The following is a 16,781-nucleotide window of genomic DNA, read 5'->3' on the forward strand; positions in this document are numbered from 1 at the left end:
ACTTCTTCTCTTCATACTTCATGCTAATAAATTGAAAAGTGCATTTCTATATGACTGATGGCTCAGTGTGAAGGCTTAATAATTGAGGTCTTGCATTCTGTCTCCAATAGGTAAATCATATGCCTTCATGCCATTTCACGAGAATCGGCGAGGGATGGAGCAGGAACCTCAGACAACAGGGGCCAGATCGGCATCACCTTATAGGTTGTCCCCAAGGGAATCCTGTAAGCTTTCTCCACAACCAGAGATGAATGCCTTGCGATACAGTGTACCACCAGGTACTGAGCCCACAGTTATCCAATCTTTTTGTTGAATGCCTTTGATCACATGCCTGCACCATATGGAAGTGAAATGTTTGTATTTGGCAAGTTGCACGTTGTGTCCATTCTGCTTACTGGCATTCCAATATTAGTTTGTTACATCCAGCATATCCACAGTAATTGGAATAGTCTGTTAATTAATCATGACAAAACTTCAAGATACATTGAGGGGGTGGTACTGTGCTGCAGGTAGTGCAGCTACATCACAGCTCCAGCAGCCCCGGTCCCATTCTGGTCTAGAGTATTGTCTCTTGGAGATTGTACATTCTCTTGTGACCTTGTAGATTTTTTCAGATGCTCCACTTTCCTCCCATATCCCAAGGATGCGTTAATTGTTAGGTTACTTGGCTGCTGTAGATTGCCCCTATTGTAGGTGGGTAACAGGAGAATTGGGAGAGTTGATGGACATGTGGGAGATCCAGTTGTGGGAGATGTGGGGAAATGGGATTGATGGGACTGCTCTGAAACATACAAAAACATAAATGAAATAATTTCCAAAGAAAATGTTCTGGTCATTATTTATGATGTTTAGGAGACCTTGCTGGGTAGAAGTTGATTGTGATGGTTCCCACATTACAACAGTGACTACGTTTAAGATGGACTATAGTACTCAGAATCAAGATAAGAGTATAAACTGTGATAAATTGTCTCTGTTGCATAAATTCCCAAGTCATTTTGGTACTAAGGTTAAGTACAGCAGGCAGAAGACACATGAAACCAGTAGGACAGAAAGATCAGGGAAAGAGAAGCAACTAAAACATTACAAGTTGGTTTGATTCAGAGTCTCCAAAGCTGCAATTCATGGAGACAGTGACTATACAGATGTGCATACTTTTGACCAACTTCATTTGTGACCTCGCCTTGCAGTTCTTCAGCCTGCTCCACATCAAGTGATGCAAACATCTGAGGGAGGAAAAATAGTGATTACCAGACCAACAAGACCATCCAACATTCCCTCCCCTCCTCCGCTCATCCCTTCAACGAAGCCACCACTGCCCTCTGAGAAGCCATCATTCATCATGGGAGGCTCCATCTCACAGGTAAGGAGGCATCTTACATAGCAAGACTGAAAAAAAATCAAGGAAAATTATTTCTTAGTTATATTACATTTCTGATAAAAGCAGTTGCATTTATCTTTTGTTTTAAAAAAACACCTGATGTGGACTGTCTTATGGCATCACATGACTGTTTCCTTCAGGAATGTGGATTTCCCCCATATTTCCTGCAGGAATTTGTCTTCTAGCTTCATCTATAGATGTGAGCTAAACTCAGACACTTGCATGATTTTAATGTTTTGCCTTACCTGTCTGGTTAATTGATAGAATCATAGAGCACTACAGCACAGAAAAGGGCCCTTCAGCCCATCTAGTCCATGCTGACCTGATCTTCTACCTAGTCCCATCTACCTGCACCCGGACAATATCCCTCCAAACCACTCCCATCCATTTACCTATCCAAACCCCTCTTAAGTGTTAGGATTGAACCCACATCTACCATTTCTGCTTGCAGCTCATTCCACACTCATGCCACCCTCTGAGTGAAGAAGTTTAGACCATAAGACAAAGGAGCAGAAGTCGGCCATTCAGCCCATTGAGTCTGCTCCACCATTCTATCATGAGCTGATCCATTTTCCCATTTAGCCATTTAGTTTCTCCTCAGATTCCCCTTAAATATTTCACCTTCACCCTAAACCTATGTCCTCTAGTTCTAGTCTCACCCAACCTGAGGGGTAAAAAGCCTGCATGCATTCACCCTATCTATACCCCTCATAATTTTGTATACCTCTATAAGGTCTCCCCTCATTCTCCTGCGCTCCAGGGAATAAAGTCCTAACCTATTCAACCTTTTCCTATAATTCAGGTCTTCAAGTCCTGGTAATATTCTTGTAAATTTTCTCTACACTCTTTCAAGTTTATTGATATATTTCCTGTAGGTAGGTGACCAGAACTGCACATGATACTCAGCCTCACCAACACCTTGTACAACTTCAACAACACATCCCAACTTAATGCCCTGATTTATGAAGGGCAAAGTGCCAGGAGTTCTCTTTACGACCCTATCTACCTTTGACGCCACTTTCAAGAAACTATGGATCTGTATTCCCAGGTCCCTTTGTTCTACCGCACACCTCAGTGCCCTACCATTCGCTATGTAAGTCTCACCCTGGTTTGTCTTCCCAAAGTGCAACACCTCACACTTGTCTGCATTAAATTCTATCTGTCATTTTTCAGCCCATTTTCCTAGCTGGTCAAGATCACACTGCAAGCTTTGATAACTTCCTCACTGTCCACTATGCCCCCAATCTTGGTGTTGTCCACAAATTTGCTGATCCAGTTCACTGCATTATTCTCTAAATCATTAATAAAAATGATAAACAACAACGGACCCAGCACCAATCCCTGCGGCACACTACTAGTCACAGGCCTCCGGTCAGAGAGACGACCGTCCACTACTACTTTCTGGCTTCTCCCACTAAGCCAACGTTGAATCCATTTGGCTACTTCATCCTGAATGCCAAGCGACTTAATCTTCTGGACCAGTCTCCCATGCTGGACTTTGTTAAAGGCTTTGCTAAAGTCCGTGTGGACAATGATCTTGAGCTAATGTTTCAGATTGATAACTTTTCTCAGTTCTGATGAAAGATTAAAAACAATGTGGTTTTAAGGTACAGAATAAGGAGGAGAGGAGATCAAGAAATTAATTAGGGAGAACATCTTGGCAGTACTCGGAGAATGTCCTGCAAGGCTCTTCGAATGAGGCTATGTGGGTAGAACTTAGAAATAAGAAAGGGGCAATCACTATCCAGCGGTTATAGTACAGGCCCATCAACAGTCAGCAAGAGATAGGGGAGCAGATATGTAGACAGATCACAAAAAGATGTAAGAGCAATAGTGTTATGGAAGTGTGGGATTTTAATTTCCCCAAAATTGACTGGGATTGCCTTAGTTTGAGCGGCTTGGATGGTGGGTGAGTTGAAGTTTATAAAGTGCATCCAGAAGAGTTTTTTTGAGCCAATATGTCAAGAAGGGGCCATACAGGACTTGAGAAATGGAGCTGGGCAAGTGGTGGAATTGTCACTTCGGGAGCATTTTGGGGATAGTAGTCATAATTCTGTAAGTTTTACTGTAGTTATGGAGAGGGATAAGGATGGTCTGCAAGTTAAGATCCTATACTGGGGAAAGGCTGATTTCAATATCATAAGGACCTAGCAAAAGTAAACTAAGAAAAGCTGCTTGTGGTTAAAACAACATCCAACCAATGAGAGTCTTTTAAATGGGAAACTTTGAGAGTTTGGGGCCAGTGTGTTCCCATAAGTGTAAAAGATAAGGCTGGCAAGATCAGGGAACCCTGGATGACAAGGGATATCAAGGGGTTGATTTTTCAAAAACAAAAGATAGTGTATGACAGGTATAGGCAACTGAAAATGGGAGTGTCCCTTGAGAAATATAGAAAGGATAGGAGAGTATTTAGAAAAGACATTGGGGTGAAATTAGAGCAAAAAGGAGCCATGAAATATCATTGGAAGACAAGATTAACAAGAATCCCAAGGGCATTTTGGATGTATACTTGGAGCAAAAGTGTAACTAGAGAAAAGGTGGGTTACCTTAGGAACCAGCAGGGCAATCTGTGTGTGGAGCCAGGGGATGTGGGTGAGGTCCCATATGAATACTTCTTGTCTGTGTTCACTAAGGAGAAAGACTTTGTAGATGGAGAGTTCAGGGAGACAACCGATTATATTCTGAAAGACGTTAGCATTAAGAAGGGTGAGATGTTAGGTGTCTTGGAGTGCGTGAAGGTGGATAAATCCCCGCTCATGAAGAAATGCATCCCAGGCTGCTTTGGGAGGCAGGGGAAGAGATTGCCAGGCCCCTGACAGAGCATTGTTGTTAACTGCAAATAAGCTGCCAAATGACTGGAGGATAGCAAATGTTATTCCTTTGTTCAAGAAGGGCAGCAGAGATAAGCTAGGTAGCTACAGGCCAGTGAATCTTATGTCAATGGTAGGAAACTATTGGAAAAAATTCTAAGGGACAGATTTATCTACACTTGGAAAGGCAGGGATTGATTAAAGGTAGTCAACGTGGTTTTGCTTGTGGAAAATCCTATCTCACTAATTTGATAACATTTTTTGAAGAGATAAATAAGCAAGCACAGTAATTGTTTTCTACATGGACTTCCATATGGCCTTTGACAAGGTCCCCCATGTTAGGATGATTTAAAAGGTTAGATCATATCAGATCCAGAACAAGTTGTCAAAGAAGATTCAAAATTGGCTCAGTAATAAGAGGTAAAGTTGAAGTGGTTTCTGATTTGTTCCAGCATAAGCTTTAAAAGAATGAAGTGGAGAGAGCTGTTGCATATGAGACGGTTCAGAATGTGGCATGCTGTCCTCTACTGGCAGTTGGGTTACAGCAGGTGCTGCCCTGTCAGCACAAGATTAATTTCTGTCTTGTTACTTCCACAAAAGGTTTGTTGGATTTTTCAAATGATATTGGACTAATAGTCTGAGTCTGAATGTAGCTTGTCATTGACCAAGCTGGTGTGACATCAAGAATTGTGATGCAAGGTGTAGTGCCGTCTGCTTCGAGGTGAGAGCTATCATAGGTGATGCTACTGTGAGTGCAGTCACCTGAACTAGGTGAAGATACTAAAGCAAAGTAACTATGGGTGTTGGAAATCTGAAATGAAAATGTGTTGGGTCAGGCAGCGGAGAGAGAAAGCTAGCGTTTCTGATTGATAACCTTTCATCAGAACTTGGAAAAGTTGGAGATAACTGGGTTTTAAGGTACAGAGTAAGTGGGAGGAGAGGAGATTATATGAAATTGCTGAATTCATTGTTTAGGCCGATTGCTGTATCATGCCAAATGGGAAGAAGAGATACTACTCTTACATTGAAACTATGTAAGGCTGAGGTCACAGAGAGGGGTGGGGGGGGGGGGGAGAGAGGTGAGAGTGATTCAAAGTGAAAGTCAACTGGGAGCATGGAATAGAGCTTGCAGAAAGAGCTGAGGTGTTCCGCACAACAACTAACGCAACCTGCATTTAATCTTCCCAGTATGGCAGAGACCTTTCGTCTTGTTTGGAAGGGTCACAGACTGAAACGTGACTGGTTCTCTTTCCTGACCTCCTGAGGTTTTCCAGTGTTTTCTGTTTTTGTATCACTTTGGAGGTGTAGGAAGGCGAGGATAAGGGGAGCTTCGTAGTCATGCTGGAAAGGGGATGGTTGAATGCAGGGGTGAGAAGTGGAATGGAATGGATACATCGGGGGATCCTGTCAACCACTGTCATTAAGGGATGCCCTGAATTGTGGGAAGGATTTGTGCCCTGAATTCTACTTTTTATTTTGAGCCTTATGCAACGTGGTGCACTGTAGCAACTCAGTATTGTATGTATTCAACTGCCAAGCATTTAGTATCATAAAGAAAATAATTTAATTGGGTAATGAGTGTAGCAGTCTGTGAACATCTTTAACCTTGTTACAGCAGTACATGGAAGCAGCAGCCTGCCAGAGTCGGTTACAGGTATGGACATTTCAACTACCGCTTTAACTTCTGTAAAATGTTGATGTTTGCATTTGCTATATGACAGTGAGACCACTAGTATATGGCAGAACAGCCCCTGAAGAAATATTGTATGGAGAGTGTGTTAAGGCTGATTTGAAGAGTAATTAATATTTATACAGGAAGGCTGGTCAATCCCAATGCAGTACTGATTGTTGGAGCTGACTCACTGGATACACATCAATAGTCTATGCCATACTTGGGTGTGTATCAGTCAAGCTCTTCTAAAGGTGAAACCAAAGTCAAGATTTTTGAGGTCTACAGGGATGAGCAGCTGGAGCATGCCATCATCATCCTTTTGCAATAATACCCTAGAATGGGAATGTGAGGGCTTTGTTAATTCAATTTCACCATTTCAGTCTATTACAGAACTGAACTATTCCTTGACTAATAGGATTGTTTGAAACTGGAATAAAGCCTGGCCACTATACCAACTCTAATATTCAGATTTTGAATCATACATCAGATTATTTTGCCTAACATTTGAACTCTCAACAATGTCTTGAATTTGAGTAGATAATTTTGAAAAGTATAACAGCCAACTGATGTCACCTTGTGGGAAGGTGCATTAAAAAACATTTATAGCATTGACTATAAAATTGAATACATATTATAATTAAGAGATGAGGCAAATATGGATGTTTGAAAAGAATTTTTTCTTCTACATTTCAGGTAACTCCTGGAGTGTATCTACCCCCTCACAGCCAAGTATCTTATAGCCAAGAAGCTGTGAAAAATGCAGTAGGTTCTATCTCTCTGGGGCTGCCAAGGCAACAGGAACCTGTGAAACCTGGTGAGCACCACTTATGTATTTATTTCAGGCAATACTACTAGCTATATCTCAAAGATCAGGGAACAAGAGCTGCTTGTCAAAAGTGAAATAGTAATCCTTTTTCAAAATGCTCTTCACCCACCAGTGAATAAGCAGGTGGAACATGCTTCCACAAGGAAGGTTGAGGGAGACAGTATTCAAGGAAAATCTGGGTAAGAACACAAGAAATAGAAATAGGAGTAAGCCCCTGCTTGCTCCTCCATTCAGTGAGACCATGGCTGATCTTTTACCTCAGCACCACTTTCCTGCTCTTACCCCATGTCTCTTCATTTGATTAATATCTAAAATTTTACTAATCTCTGTCTAGGAATTCTTCAGTGACTGAACCTCCATAGCCCTCTTGGGTAGAGAATTCCAGATTCACTCCTCTCTGCATAAAAAAAACATCTTCACATCTCTGTCCTGAATGGCTGGCCCCTTATTCTGAGACTTGGTTCTAGACAGAGGAAACATTAGTTTTGTCTTTTACAGTGAGATTACCTCTCATTCTTCTAAACCCGAAAGGCGATGGACCCAGCCTGCTTAATCTCTCAGCCTATGACAAACCTTCCATCCCAGGAATCAATCCCGCACGGCCATTCAAAAGATAATGATCCAACTTTCAGATAAGATCATAAGAAATAGGAACAGGAGTAGGCCATTTGGTCCCTTGTCTAATTTTGGCACCTAATATACCAATACGAAAAAGGCAATGTAGCATTTGCTTTCCTGATTGCTTGCCTACCTGCATGTTAATTTGCAGCGATTCATGCACTAGGACAGGTTGGTCTCTCTGAATTTCAACTTCCCTAATATTGATTGACATCTCCTTACTGTAAAGGGGATAAATGGGGCAGAGTTTGTTAGTGTGTCCAGGAAGGATTCCTGACCCAGTATGTGGACAGGCCAACTAGAGGAGAGGCCATATTGGACCTGGTACTAGGCAATGAGCCTGATCAGGTTTCAGATCTTTCGGTAGGAGAGCATTTTGGAGACAGTGATCATAGCTCCTTGACCTTTACCATAGCCTTGGAGAGGGATAGGAGCAGAGGATATGGGGAAGTATTAAATTGGGGCAGGGGAATTATAATGCTATTAGGCAGGAACTTGGGAGCTTAAATTGGGAACAGATGTTCTTGGGGAAGTGCACAGCGGAAATGTGGAGGTTGTTTAGGCCTTAACGAGTAGGATTATGGAAAACCCCAAGGCATTCTACACGTATGTGAAGAAAAAGAGGATGACTAGAGTGAGGGTAGGACCGATCAAGGATAAAGGAGGAAACATGTGCCTGGAGTTGGAAGAGGTAGGGGAGGTCCTTAATGAATACTTTGCTTCAGTATTCACCACAGAGAGAGAGACCTTGATGTTTGTACAACAGGCTGATACGCTGCGGCATGTTGACTTGAGGAAAGAAGATGTGCTGGAACTTTTGAAAAACATTAAGATCGATAAGTTACTGGGGCCGGATAGGATATATGCAAGGTTATTACGAGAAGCTAGGGAAGAGATTGCTGCACCTTTGGCGATGACCTTTGCGTCCTCAGTGGCCACAGGAGTAGTGCCAGATGATTGGAAGGTGGCAAATGTTGTTCCTTTGTTTAAGAAAGGGAGTAGTCTTACTTTAATGGTGGGCAAATTACTGGAGAAGATTCTTAGAGACAGGATTTATGGGCAATTGGAGAAACATAGGCTGATTAGGGACGTCAGCATGGCTTTGTAAGAGGGGCAGGTCGTGCCTCACGAGCCTGATTGAATTCTTTGAGGATGTGACAAAGCACATTGATGACGGTAGAGCAGTGGATGTGGTATACATGGATTTCAGTAAGGCATTTAATAAGGTTCCTCATGGAAGGGTCATTCAGACAGTCAGGAGGTATGTGATCCAGGGAAACTTGGCTGTGTGGATTCAGAATTGTCTCGCGTATAAAAGACAGAGGGTGGTGGTAGAGGGAGCATATTCTGCCTGGAGGTTGGTGACCAGTGGTGTTCTGCAGGGATCTGTTCTGGGACCCCTGCTCTTTGTGATTTTTATAAATGACTTGGATGAGGATGTGGAAGAGTGGGTTAGTAAGTTTGCTGATGACACGAAGGTTGGTGGTGGTGCGGATAGTGTAGAAGGTTGTTGAGGGTTACAATGGGACATTGATAGGATGCAGAGCTGGGCTGAAAAGTGGCAGATGGAGTTCAACCTGGAAAAGTGTGAAGTGATTCACTTTGGGAGACTTTCTGAGCAGAAGAATAGTTGTACATTTTCTCTACCTCTTCATTATTCCCAAGTATAATTTCTCCTGTCCCAGTCAGAGTCATACAGCACGGAAACAGACCTACAGCCCAATTCGTCTATGCCAGCCAGGTTACCTAACTGAGCTAGTCCCATTTGCCTGCATTTGGCCCATATTCCTCTAAACCTTTCCTATCCACATATCTGTCCAAATAGCTCTTAAGTGTTGTAATTGTACCCGCCTCTACCACTTCCTGTGGCAGCTTGTTCCTTCCCATCTCACTTTAAACCTATTCCCTCTAGTTTTTGACTCCTCGAACCCATGGGAGAAGATTTTGGCTATTCACCTTATCTATGCCCCTTATTATTTCACAAACCTCTATAAGGTCACCCCTTAGCCTCCTACACTGCAGGGGAAAAGAAGGTCCTAGTCTATCCAGTCTCTCCTGATAACTCAAGCCCTCCAGTCCAGTAACATCCCCGTAGATCTTCTCTATACCTTCTCTGGTTTAATGACGTCCTTCCTATAGCAGGGCAACCAGAACTGTACATAATTCTCTAAATGTAGCCTTACTAACAGCTTGTACAGCTGTAACGTGATGTCCCAACTCTACTCAATATTCTGACCGTCTGTAAGGGACCCACATTACCTAATCTTTTGATTCTTACATAAGATAAGATACAGTGGCATGCAAAAGTTTGGGCACCCCGATCAAAATTTCTGTTACTCTGAACAGCTAAGCGAGTAAAAGATGACCTAATTTCCAAAAGGCATAAAGTTAAAGATGACATATTTCTTTAATATTCTAAGCAAGATTACTTTTTTATTTCCATCTTTTACAGTTTCAAAATAACATAGAAGGAAAAGGGCCCAAGGTAAAAGTTTGGGCACCCTGCCTGGTCGATACTTCGTAACACCCCCTTTGGCAAGTATCACAGCTTGTAAACGCTTTCTGTAGCCAGCTAAGAGTCTTTCAATTCTTGTTTGGGGGATTTTTGCCCATTCTTCCTTGCAAAAGGCTTCTAGTTCTGTGAGATTCTTGGGCTGTCTTGCATGCACTGCTCTTTTGAGGTCTACCCACGGGTTTTCGATGATGTTTAGGTCAGGGGACTGTGAGGGCCATGGCAAAACCTTCAGCTGCAACCACTGGCTGCAACACAAGCCCAAAGCATGATCAATCCACCCCCGTGTTTAACAGTTGGAGAGGTGTTCTTTTCATGAAATTCTGCACCCTTTTTTCTTCAAACATACCTTTGCTCATTGTGGCCAAAAAGTTCTATTTTAACTTTATCAGTCCACAGGACTTGTTTCCAAAATGCATCAGGCTTGTTTAGATGTTCCTTTGCAAATTTCTGACACTGAATTTTGTGGTGAGGACGCAGGAAAGTTTGGAGAAAAAAGGGTGCAGGATTTCATGAAAAGAACACCTCTCCAACTGTTAAGCACAGGGGTGGATCGATCATGCTTTGGGCTTGTGTTGCAGCCAGTGGCACGGGGAACATTTCACTGGTAGAGGGGAGAATGAATTCAATTAAATACCAGCAAATTCTGGAAGCAAACATCACACCGTCTGTAAAAATGCTGAAGATGAAAAGAGGATGGCTTCTACAAAAGGATAACGATCTTAAACACACCTCAAAATCCACAATGGACTACCTCAAGAGGCACAGGCTGAAGGTTTTGCCATGGCCCTCACAGTCCCCTGACCTAAACATCATCGGAGAATCTGTGGATAGACCTCAAAAGAGCAGTGCATGCAAGACGGCCCAAGAATCTCACAGAACTAGAAGCCTTTTGCAAGGAAGAATGGGCAAAAATCCCCCAAACAAGAATTGAAAGACTCTTAGCTGGCTACAGAAAGCGTTTACAAGCTGTGATACTTGCCAAAGGGGGTGTTACTAAGTACTGACCATGCAGGGTGCCCAAACTTTTGCTTCAGGCTCTTTTCCTTTTTTGTTACTTTGAAACTATAAAAGATGGAAATAAAAAAGTAATCTTGCTTAAAATGTTAAAGAAATGTGTCATCTTTAACTTTATGCCCTTTGGAAATCAGTTCATCTTTTACTCACTTAGCTATTCACAGTAACAGAAATTTTGACCAGGGGTGCCCAAACTTTTGCATGCCACTGTATGTTTATTATACTCTTACGGTGGTTTTATATTTCTCACTCATCTGTCCTGGTATTATTCATATGCAGCCAGTAGAGCTGCTGCGTCATAGCACCAAAGACATGGGTTCAATCCCAACCTTATGTGGTTTGCATGTTCACCCTCTGATCACACAAGTTTCACTCAGGAGTTCCAGTTTCCTCCCAGTCCCAAAGAAATGTGGGTGGTAAATCAATTGGCCACTGTAAGTTACCCCTAGGGCGTAGGCGATTGGTCGAACCTAGGGGGAGCTGATGAGAATGTGTCATATAGTCATACAACGTGGAAGCAGGCTATTTTATAAGATAAGGTCAGATATCTTTATTCATCACGTACATCGAAACACACAGTGAAATGCATCTTTTTGTAGAGTGTTCTGGGGGCAGCCCACAAGTGTCGCCACGTTTCTGGCGCCAACTTAGCATGCCCACAACTTCCTAACCCATACGTCTTTGGAATATGGGAGGAAACCCACGCAGACACAGGAAGAACGTACAAACTCCTTGCAGACAGCAGTGGGAATTGAACCTAGGTCTCTGGTGCTGTAAAAACGTTACGCTAACCGCTACACTACCGTGCCTGCCCATTACGTGCACACTGACAATAGGTACCCATCTGTATTAATCCCATGTACCGGCATTTGACCCATAGCCTTCTAAGCCTAGGCAATTCAAGTGCTCGTCCCTACACTTCTTAAATGCTGTTGGTGACTCTGCTCCAACTCCCTCTCTCTCTCCAGCAGTGCATTCCAGGTACTCATCACTCCCTGGGTGAAAGAAGTCTCTCATATATCCCCTCTGAATCTCTTCTCCTTGTCCTAAATCTATGTCCTTTGGTTTTATCTACCTGTGAAATGGGGAAAAGTTTCCTGCAGTCTACCGTATCTATATCCCTCATTATTTTATATACCTCAATCATGTCCCCTTTTAACCTCCTCCACTCCAGGGAGAATGGACCCAGCCTCTGTCTCTGAAACACTCCAACCCAGGCAACATCCCAGTGAATCTTCTCTGCACCCTCTCCAACACTGCCACATCTTTATGTTAGTGTGGTGAATAGACTGCACGCAGTACTCCAGCTGAGATGTGGCCAATGTTTTCTAAAGTTGGAGCTTCTTTTGTATTCAATGCCAATGAAGGCCGACATTTCATATGCTGCCCTAATCACAATATCCACCTGTGCTGCCACCTTCAAGGATCTTTGGACTTGCACTCCAATTGGGGAAAATAAAAAATGGCATTAAGCTAGGATTAGTGTAAATGGGTTGTTGATAGTCAGCACAGACTCAGTGGGCTGAAGGTTCTGTTTCTGTGCTTCATGACTGCATTATACATTCCCTTTCCTCGGCTTTCATTTGATAAATTTGGAAATGTTCCCATCCTCAGGCTTTATGCTCTTTATAGACCTTTTCCTTTGACTTAATACTGTCAATAGCTTCTGTTCTGTTTATTACTTTTAAACTGTATTAATTCTTTAGATGTCAGCCATTGCTTATTTCTTGTCACATCTTTCAATCTAATTGCTGAACGTACTAGGTGAAGAAGAAAGGAATAGAAAGATGTGTTGGTTCGTTTAGATGAAGTAATGACTGACCTGTTTCTGAGTGGTCAGTTCCGTAATATCAATCCGTAATTTGTTTCAGTAATTTGTTATCACCCCAAACTATTTTCATTTGCTGTGCTGGTCATCAGTGTAGCTCAGACATTCCCACATTGCAAACCCGGAGGTCAACAACAGGTGATGGAGAGATTAGTTGAGGAAACTGAGTGGCACCAAGGGGAGATCCGGGCAGTGGGGCCGAGGCAGTCCCGCTGCAATCACTGTGCTGATTCCCAGATGTGTGAGGAGGGTGTGGGGATGTCACCGCAATGTTTTTAAAAAGAGTGCTTGTCATAGGAGGAGGCAGATCCTAAAGCACTGCAATAAGGTAAACAAAAAAAATGTGAAAACAGTAAGTTTGAAACTGGTTTTGTGCTTAATTTTCCAGGTCCGTTACAGTTTATTAAGCAAGAAGAGCTCTCTCCCAGGAGCCACAATCCCCAACCTGAGGGCCTGCTGTCCAGGGCAGCTTACGAGGCAAACATGGTGAGAGGTAAGGGGACAGTGAATTCAGAATCTCTGTTCACTAATTTCATCTGCTCGCACAGGATTTATATCCCTCTGTTCCCTGTCTGTTCATGTGCCTATCTAAATTACTCTTAAACGTTGCTATCTCATCTGTTTCTACTACCTTCCCTGGCAGTCTGCTCCAGGCACCCACCACTCTCTGGTTAAGAAAAAAACTTGACTCGCACATCTCCTTTAAACCTTCCCCCTTTCACCTTAAAGCTATGCCCTCTAATTTTGATACTTCCACCCTGAGAAAAGGACTCTGACTATCTACCTTATCTATACCTCTCATAATTTTATATACTTCTATCAAGTCACCCCTCAGCCTCCGGTGCTCCAAAGAAAACAATCCAAGTTTGTCCAACCTCTTCTTATAGCTAATTCTCATTAATCCAGACAACACGCTGATGAACCTCTTCTGCACCCTTTCCAAAGCCTCCACATCCTTCCTATAATGCACTGACCAGAACTGTAGACAATACTCCAAATGTAGCCAAACCATTTTATACAGCTGCAACATGACTTCCTGACTTTTCTCATAACCTGCAGAGGAATATAGATAGGCTAAGTGAGTGGGCAAGAAGTTGGCAGATGTGGGAAAATGCTAAGTTATCCACAATAAAAAGAATGCAAAAAGCAAGTTAACTGGAAAGAGTCCAAAATGTTGGTACAAAACAATCCGGAGGTCCCAGTTTATGTAATATAGGGTCGGCATTGCAAACAGAGCAAGTAATTAGGAAGGCTAATGCAATGTTGGCCTTTGTTGCCAGGGGTATGGACAATAAAAGTGGTAAAGTTTTCATGTGACTTAGCACGGTGCTAGTGATATTGCACCTGGAGTATTGTGTACAGTTTTGGCCTCCATTTTTAAGGAATGATGTACTTGCCTTAGAGGCAGTGCAGAGAAGGTTCACTAGTTTATTCCTGGGATGAAAGGGGTTGATCTTTTTGAGCCTTTAATCATTGAAGTTTAGAGAAATGAGAGGTGATGTTATTAAAACTTACTGGATGTCTAGATTAAAGATAAGGCACATTGAAGGCAAGCTGGCTAATAGGCTTGGTGACAGGGAGGCAGAGGGTTGTACTGGAAGAATGGTTTTCTGATTATGAATGGTTGGTGGTGTACATAGGGATCAGTGCTGGGATCCTTGTTGTATGTGATATCTATTAACGGATGTGAATGTAGGAAGTATGATAGGTAACTTGTGGATCTCACAGAATTCGGTGGTGTTGTGGATAGAAAGGAAGGTTGTCTAAGGCTACAGCATATATAGTGGCGTGCAAAAGTTTGGGCACAGCTGGTCAAAATTTCTGTTACTGTGAATAGCTAAGCGAGTAAAAGATGACCTGATTTCCAAAAGGCATAAAGTTAAAGATGACACGTTTCTTTAATATTTTAAGCAAGATTACTTCTTTATTTCCACCTTTTACAGTTTCAAAATAACAAAAAAGGAAAAGGACCCGAAGCAAAAGTTTGGGCACCCTACCTGGTCAGTACTTAGTAACACCCCCTTTGGCAAGTATCACAGCTTGTAAACGTTTTCTGTAGCCAGCTTTCAATTCTTGTTTGGGGGATTTTTGCCCATTCTTCCTTGCAAAAGGCTTCTAGTTCTGCAAGATTCTTGGGCTGTCTTGCATGCATTGCTCTCTTGAGGTCTATCCACAGATTTTCGATGATGTTTAGGTCGGGAGACTGTGAGGGCCATGGCAAAACCTTCAGCTTATGCCTCTTGAGGTAGTCCATTGTGGATTTTGAGGTGCGTTTAGGATCATTATCCTGTTGTAGAAGCCATCCTCTTTTCATCTTCAACTTTTGTTTTTACAGACAGTGTGATATTTGCTTCCAGAATTTGCTGGTATTTAATTGAATTCATTCTTCCCTCTACCAGTGAAATGTTTTCCATGCCATTGGCTGCAACACAAGCCCAAAGCATGATCGATCCACCCCCTTGCTTAACAGTTGGAGAGGTGTTCTTTTCATGAAATTCTGCACCCTTTTTTCTCCAAACATACCTTTGTTCATTGAGGCCAAAAAGTTCTATTTTAACTTTATCAGTCCACAGGACTTGTTTCCAAAATGCATCAGGCTTGTTTAGATGTTCCTTTGCAAACTTCTGACGCTGAATTTTGTGGTGAGGACACAGGAAAGGTTTTCTTCTGATGACTCTTCCATGAAGGTGATATTTGTGCAGGTGTTGCTGCACAGTAGAACAGTGCACCACCTCTCCAGAGTCTGCTAAATCTTCCTCAAGGTCTTTTGCAGTCAAACGGGGGTTTTGATTTGCCTTTCCAGCAATCCTACGAGCAGTTCTCTCTGAAAGTTTTCTTGGTCTTCCTGACCTCAACTTGACCTCCACTGTTCCTGTCAACTGCCATTTCTTAATTACATTACAAACTGAGGAAACGGCTAACCTGAAAACGCTTTGCTATCTTCTTATAGCCTTCTCCTGCTTTGTGGGCATCATTTATTTTAACTTTCAGAGTGCTAGGCATCTGCTTAGAGGAGACCATGACTGCTGATTGTTGGGACAAGGTTTGAGGAGACAGGGTATTTATAAAGCTTTGAAATTTGCATCACCTGGCCTTTCTTAACAATGACTGTGAACAAGCCATAGCTCTAACAAGCTAATGAAGGTCTGAGACCTTGGTAAAAGTTATCTGAGAGCTCAAATCTCTTGGGGTGCCCAAACTTTTGCATGATGCTCCTTTCCTTTTTTTCACTCTAAAATTGTACAAAACAAAAATAATACACTAATCTTGCTTAAAAGGTTGAAAAGAATGTTTCATCTTTAACTTTGACTTTTGGAGATCAGTTCATCTTCTACTCACTTAACTATTCACAGTAACAGAAATTTTGACCAGGGGGCCCAAACTTTTGCATGCCACTATATAGATCAGATGGAAAATTGGGTGGACTGTTTGCAGATGGACTTTAATCCCAACAAGCACAAGGTGTTGCAGTTTGGGAAATCAAATAGGGGTTTGAAATATACAGTAAATAATAGGGCACCAAGGAATGTTGATATACAGAGTGACCTTGGGGTTCAAGTCCATAGTTCCCCAAAAGGGGCAATACCAGTGGATAGGTTGGTGAAGAAGGCAAATGGCACGCTTGCCTTCATAGGTCAGGGCATAGAATATAAAAGTTGGGATGTTATGTTGCAACTTTACAAAACACTGGTTAGGCTGCACTTGGAGTGTTGTGTGCAGTTCTGGTTGCCACACTATACTTGCACTAGAGAGAGTGCAGAGGAGATTCACTAGGATGTTGCCTGGATAGGAGGAGTTTAGTTATGGGAAGAGATTGGGTAGGCTGGGCTTATTTTCCCTGGAGTGCTGAGGAGTGACCTGATAGAGGTAGAACCATAGAACACTACAGCTCAGAAAACAGGCCATTCGGCCCTTCTAGTCTGTGCCAAAACTTTATTCCGCTACTCCCATTGACCTGCACCCTGTCCATAACCCTCCAGACCTCTCCCATCCATGTATTTATCCAATTTATTCTTTTAAGTTTTAAGCCCACACTTACCACATCAGCTGGCAGCTCGTTCCACACTCCCACCACTCTCTGAGTGAAGAAGTTCATAGAACGTAGAACAATTACAGCACA

At 42.5% G+C, this 16,781-nt stretch overlaps 1 protein-coding gene across 11 annotated transcripts in view; it reads left to right on the forward strand.

Annotated features, from left to right (window-relative positions):
• The window catches only part of ncor1 (nuclear receptor corepressor 1), a 288,134-nt gene that overhangs the window by 199,211 nt on the left and 72,142 nt on the right, over positions 1–16,781 (forward strand). For 8 of the 11 annotated variants that reach the window (XM_052035511.1, XM_052035515.1, XM_052035517.1 and 5 more), the window contains exons 23-27: positions 111–278; positions 1,188–1,360; positions 5,804–5,842; positions 6,554–6,674; positions 13,050–13,154. In XM_052035511.1, the coding sequence (XP_051891471.1) occupies positions 111–278; positions 1,188–1,360; positions 5,804–5,842; positions 6,554–6,674; positions 13,050–13,154 (606 nt within the window). The remainder of the gene's footprint in view (positions 1–110; positions 279–1,187; positions 1,361–5,803; positions 5,843–6,553; positions 6,675–13,049; positions 13,155–16,781) is intronic. The other 3 variants (XM_052035516.1, XM_052035522.1, XM_052035512.1) reach the window with 2 other exon arrangements.

This window comes from Pristis pectinata, chromosome 21, assembly GCF_009764475.1.
Source record: "Pristis pectinata isolate sPriPec2 chromosome 21, sPriPec2.1.pri, whole genome shotgun sequence".
NCBI lineage: Eukaryota > Metazoa > Chordata > Chondrichthyes > Rhinopristiformes > Pristidae > Pristis > Pristis pectinata.